Below are 6,000 nucleotides of genomic sequence, written 5' to 3'. Positions count from 1 at the left end.
GGAGACTGTCAGGGTATTGCTAGGGGCAGCAGGGATACAGGTAGGTGTGTCCTGTACCAGAGCCCTGGGGCCGCCTCAAGACAGGCTTTTCATGAAGCTGAGACATGGTGAGGTGGGGGCTCCTGTTCAGAGCAGGCAGGAGAAGACCTGGATGGGACCCTGGTGCTCTCTGCACCAGCTCCCGACCCCAGCGGTGCAGTCTGGGCTCTGGGAGACCTGAGTCCTGCCTCACAGCTGGCAAGCGGCCTTCCACACCATGTGCACGAATGCACCTCCACACCAGGTCCGAGGATGTCAGCAGCTGGCGCAGGCTGAGGGCCCGCCATCCACAAGCCACAGGCCAAGGCACAGCTGCATCAATGCGTCTTTATTTCCTCGTCCCACACATCACACTGCAGACACACTCCAGTCACCTGCTCAGACCTGGGACTTCTGCCGGTGTCCCCACACCCAACCTGGTGTTTGCACACGGGAAATGCACAGGGCTTAATTTAAGCACATGGGTCCTTCCCCATTGGAAAATACACTACCACCAGAGGCAGGCCTGCAGTGTCTCCAGCCTCTGGCTGCGCAGACACATATGAGTCCAAGCGGAGCAGATTCTGGGAAGGAGATGGGGCTTGCACACACAGAGCCATGGAGCCACTTCCTTATCCCTAGCGGGAGGTGCTCTGGAAGGAACCCTGAACTGGAGGGAGATGGGGGGAGGCGTGAGCTCTACCTGGCTGCAGGCACATGGCCCGCCGCCGTCTTGGGGCATAGGGCACCAGCACAGAGCGCTGTGCCAACCTCCTGCCACGCGCAGTGAGCAGAGACCACTGTCACGGGAGCAAGGACACACACATTGCACACATCTGGGGCCCCGGCCTCTAGGGGGTCTCCTGGAGCCTGGGCAAGGGCAGAGCTGCTCCTCAAGAAAGGACAGCATCTCAGAGCAGTCACAGCAGGCTGCTGAGGACAGGAGGCTGCCCCACCAGGGTTGCAGAGCCTGTGTCTGACACCTCCCCACAGTACCTGAGTCATGAAGGCTCACACAGCCACAACACTCTGGGAGGACGTGGGGGAGGCGGAACAGAACAGCCACCTGCAAAGCCCTGGGGACCTGGCACAGAGGGCAGTGGCAGGGGGAGTTCACTTAGGTTACCCTGTGTATCCACGGCCCCATGTGGGCCCTGCTAAGGACAATGCTGACCCACAGTGGGCTGTGTGAGTGACCACGAGGGACAGGCAGTGGCCCAGGAGCTCTCTCAAAGGTGAGCACAAATGGAAGGTAAGGCAGCTGTGCGTGGCCTCCTCTGCTCTCAGCCTCCTGTCCCTGCCTTCCAGGTCACCCAAGGTCAGCTTCTAGCCCAGAAAGCAATCAGCTCAGGCGCAGAGCCCAGCTCACCCTCCGCACCCCAGCACCTAGCCTGCACTTGATCCTCCCCCCCCCCAGCAGAGGAGTCTCTGCAGAGCAGGACTGAGCTGGCCCCTGTAACCCTGCCTGGCAGCTAACAGCAGGCCACTCTTTGGGGCTGCCTCTTGGCTGTTCCACGTCAGGGGTCCAGGGAGGGCATTTGGCAAGGACACTCCAGGGACAGAACAGGGGGGCTCCTGACATACATTTGGCTCCCAAAGCTGGGATCCATCCCTGGCTCTCTTTGGTAACTCGTAAAACTGGGGCCACCCATTCCCACCAGCAGGAGGACACACCGGACCCACCCTGGCTGGGCAGCCACAAGGCAGTGTGTGGCTGGGGCCAGCTCAGAGAGGCCTGCAGCTGGCCAGGCAGGGAGGGCGCCGGCCCCACAGTGAGGCCTGGCTCACTTCTTGTAGTGATTGGGGGCGTCAGCGAAGGCAAACTTGAGGCGGTAAGCCTCCGCCAGCAGCAGGCTGATGTCCTCATCTCCCCAGCAGGCGGTGGGCAGGTTCTGCAGGAAGAGGAGCAGCTCCTGTGGGAAGAGACAGCAGTCAGCAGGGCCAACAGAGTGGCAGGCTGTGTGGGAGCTGTGTGGGCTGTGAGACGCCATGGGACCAGTGCTCACAGATGCAGCTTGCTCCCTGAAAGCTGAGCCACCACAGGGAGGTGGGCACCATACCCTCTGTGGACAGACAGGGCCCCCAGGTCCAGTGCAGGGGAGGCCTAGGGAGTGGACCATCCTGCCCTAGCCTCTCACGTCAGGGGACAGGGAATGACCCCACTCCCGCAAAGGCACCCCAGGGCAAAATTCCCGGCATGAGGCAATTCCCTCCAGCCTAGCATGGCCAGCAGCTAAGGAGCAGGTGGCAGGAACCTCAGGACTGAGCCAGGTGAAGTCCACTGGGGCACCAGGAGCTCAGCAGTCCCTGGCCACAGCTGCCCCACATGCCGGGCACTGACACACCCAGGTTCATGTCCAAGTACAGCCAAATACCTGGTGACAATGTCACCTCCAAGCCCAGCCACCTCTCTGTAAGTGGGACAGCATGAGCACTCTGTCACAGAAGCCTGGCACGGGTCATACACACCAGGCCACACAGCTCATGTCGCCCAGAGCAGGGAACACACAACACACCCCGGACCCTCACCGGGCTCTGCAGAGTGACCACGGCCGCCATTCGCTCGGGTCTCCTGCCCCTCCAGCACCCCAGGCCTACAGCACAGCCCTCTCAGCAAGAGGTACTGGGTCACATTCCACTGGCAAATGAGGAGCATCTGCAGCACTCGGAAGCCAGGGACGGATGCTGGTAGGACACGGACTTGATAATATGGTGTGGCAGCTCGGGGGGCGTCTGAGGGGAGACAGGCAGCCAATAGCTCACTCAGGGCAGGTGGGCTTCAGGGCCTGCGACCGCCAGAGAAGGTGGCAGGACTGTGCCTGGCTGTGGCGGCTGGCTGCTTGGCCAGGACAGCTTCCTGGATGGGGGCTCAGAAGAGCAGGCTCAGGCCCTGGTCGGGGCTGGCCCAAGACTGTGCCCTCGTGGAAGCCAGGCAAATTCCCGGGTGAGAATCCTGCATCGTCCTGCTGGCCTGCCAGACGCTGGTCCCACAGAGCCCGGCCCGAGCCACCTGCAGGCTGCCTGTACCCCTTCCCCCAGCTGGTGCTGCCCCGTAAGATTCCATCCCCAGCCCATGCAGCCAGCCCCTGGCTTCCTGCGACCTGCTCCGGCATAGGTGGGCACGGAGCAGCCCGTGCGTTGGAGTCCTCACTCTGCAGGGCACATCCCGCTTTCTGTGGCCCGCTCACCTGGGACAGGGTTTCTGGGGCTCTGTCCCCCGTCCCTGTGCACAGGGGATGCACTCCCCCGTCACGGGTCGGATGGAGAGGCCTTTGGGACAAGAGCTCAGACCCTGGCCATGCAGTTCCCCTGTCACTGCCCCCCCCCACACCCCTGGCACGGAGAACCCGGGCCGCCTCAGAGCAGGAGCCTCCAAGCACAGGTCCGAGCGGCGAGGACTCCGCAGCCAAGGGCCCCACCTCTGCCGCAGTTCCGTTTCCTTTGCATTTTGGACACTTTCTGTGGGCCTTTAAATTGAATTCACGGAGCACACTCAGCTGGCAATATGTCCTCGGGGACACATCAACATCAATCTGCTGTCTTTCACCATTAGATGCAACTTACACGGATGCCAATCCAATTCTGAGCAGGTCATAAATAAATACCTTTGGTTTTATTTTTAATCCACTTCGCTTCATATTATCATGACCTGGCTCCTCGCAAGGTGAGAAGCAATACCCTCCCATTATGGTAACTCCGCGACTCCACTGCACACTCAATTTCAGAATCTAATTTAGTCCCCCAGGTTCACGGGATGGAGAGAGAATAGAAATGCCCAGCTCTTTGCGGCCTGCAATGCTAAAGAAGGAAAAATCTATCTGGGTGACCTTTATAGCAAGAAAAGAACACAGACAAACATGCCCTTAAATACAGACTTCTTTTTTAAAAAGGCTTGTCTTCTTCATGCACAAGGCGCGGTGTCTCCTCTGCGGGAAACACAACGCACTCATGAGCCCTGTGCACTCTGCGCTGTCCACCTTGCGCACTTGGCGGCCGTAACTCACCAAGCCGCCGCACTCTGCCATGCCAGGGCTGTGGCTGGCCAGAGATGACTGCCCTGCGTGATGGCGCGCAGGCACAGGATGAGCCTGAGGACCCTGCCCGGGACATCTCGCCCAGTGTCCCCGGAGCTCCAGGCATGGCTTCTCCACGCCAGCCCCCGCGCTCGTGGAGGTGGGGTGCCTGACCGAGGGGAGTTTTGCTCTCAGCACTGATGTCACGATGTGTCTCTGAACTTTCCTTCCCTTTGGGGGCATGCAGCAGCTCGGCAAGGCCTGCACAAGTGTGGCGGGCACGCGTGTGCCTGGGAGCCCGGCACGCCAGGTGCTCTCCCTTACACCAGCGGCCTCTGCTGCGGGACAGTGTGAGGCAGCGTGGCTGTGCAGCCAAGTAGAGCCAGGCCCACTCATCTCCTGGGGGCACGAGGGGCTAAAAGCCCCCAGGAGCGTGACTGCCCCCTGGTCTCTTCTGGGCAGCGCAGCAGGGGAGTTGTAACAGACCTGTCCCGCTGCTCTGTCCGTCCCGGGAAGGCTCCCAGGGATAAGCCTGGAGTGTTAAAGAGCAAGTAACATTCACCACTCTGGCCACATCCTGCCAGAGGGTTCTACGCTGCTAGCCACACGAGTCACAGAGACATCTGCACAGTGCAGTGACCTCCCTGTGCCTTCCCACAAAGGATGAAGTGCTCCCCACCCTGTCCTTTACCCTTGGGCCCCAGGAAAGCACTCACTGGGCATCTTGGGTCCCCCTGGGGCCAGAGTCTGCCTGTCTGGACATCATGCGGCTCTGAGCATGGGCAATGTAAGGCAGGGGAAGCCCCACACCACACCCCGGGCCCAGGGCACCCGGACTCATCCTCCGCGGCCTCAACTGGCTCTCAGGACATCTGCCTTCTCTGTTGCATTGGCAGGGCCCCGTATCCCTGTGTCCCCCAAGCTGGCATGTGGTCCTCAACAGAGGCCAGTGCACACAGCAGACAAGTGGGGGACAACAGGGAGCTCCATGTGTGCCGAGGGATGTCAGCTGAGGTCCCTGGGCAAGTCTCACTGCCACAGGATGGGCTAAGCACAGGGCCTCCTGCCCCTTTCCGGGCATGCTCGGAATAGCACAGGCACCTTGTGCATGCTCCTGCTGTCGCTGCTGTTCACCTGTCACATGTGGCAGCACCAAGTCTCATAGCAGCAGTGGCCACCAAGCAGCATTTGTTGCTGACTCAGTTTGTTACTGAATACATTTTCATCCATGGAAAATGTCAAGTCGTTTACCAAGTAGGTTTAATAAGAAATCAAACTCTCACTGAGCTCACCCCTCAAAGCAGGAGGACAGCATCCTACGTGTGTGACACCTGGACCTGCAGGGACAGTCAAATGTCCAAGGGAAAGGACGCCACTGCACCACATGCAGCATCCCCAGAGGTGGCCAGAGACCTGCAGGACATCTTTGGCCTCTTCAGGTGGGAGCTGGAATTGTAGCTTAGACTGCAAAATGAACTGAATTTAAAGTATACCTCAAGAATGGGCTGGGGCACAAATTGCTGAGTATGTAAAGCAAAGCCCAACCAGCTACCCTGCACAGGGCCCAGCCCCCTGGGAGCCACATACAGCACCCACGTGTGCAGGTCACCCAACAGGACCTGCACATACGGAGGACAGACCTACAGCAGCTAAAGGGATTTGGGCTCCATCTCCACAACCCCTCCAGGTCTCCCCTAAGGAAGATGTGGGGACAAAAGGAACTGAAGAGATGTTCCAGGGACCACCAGCCACAAGCACAAGATCACCCGGAGGCCAGGCAGGACACAAGGACAGAAGGAGGAGCCCAAGTGCTGGGAGTGCGTGGGACCCTCAGATGGGAAGGGTGCAGGGGCCAGGGCCGAATGGGCCACAGAGATAGCACTGTGAATAACCCTGGCCACCATAGAGCCTTCTGGGGCGCTGCTGTCCACACAGCAGGCTGCGCCTGCACCGAGGGTCCTGTGCACAC

The 6,000-nt window shown here is 60.1% G+C and overlaps 1 protein-coding gene across 1 annotated transcript in view; it reads right to left on the bottom strand.

Moving 5' to 3' along the window:
* Positions 1 to 352: 352 nt before the first annotated feature.
* Positions 353 to 6,000, bottom strand: part of Tbc1d22a (TBC1 domain family member 22A) — a 343,764-nt gene continuing 338,116 nt past the window's right edge. The window contains exon 16 of the mRNA XM_023702532.1: positions 353 to 1,931. Within this exon, the coding sequence (XP_023558300.1) occupies positions 1,803 to 1,931 (129 nt within the window). The 3' untranslated portion in view covers positions 353 to 1,802. The remainder of the gene's footprint in view (positions 1,932 to 6,000) is intronic.

Source organism: Octodon degus, unplaced genomic scaffold, assembly GCF_000260255.1.
Source record: "Octodon degus isolate 3935 unplaced genomic scaffold, OctDeg1.0 scaffold00153, whole genome shotgun sequence".
Classification (NCBI taxonomy): Eukaryota; Metazoa; Chordata; class Mammalia; order Rodentia; family Octodontidae; genus Octodon; species Octodon degus.
This window is presented reverse-complemented; position numbering and strand designations above follow the sequence as displayed.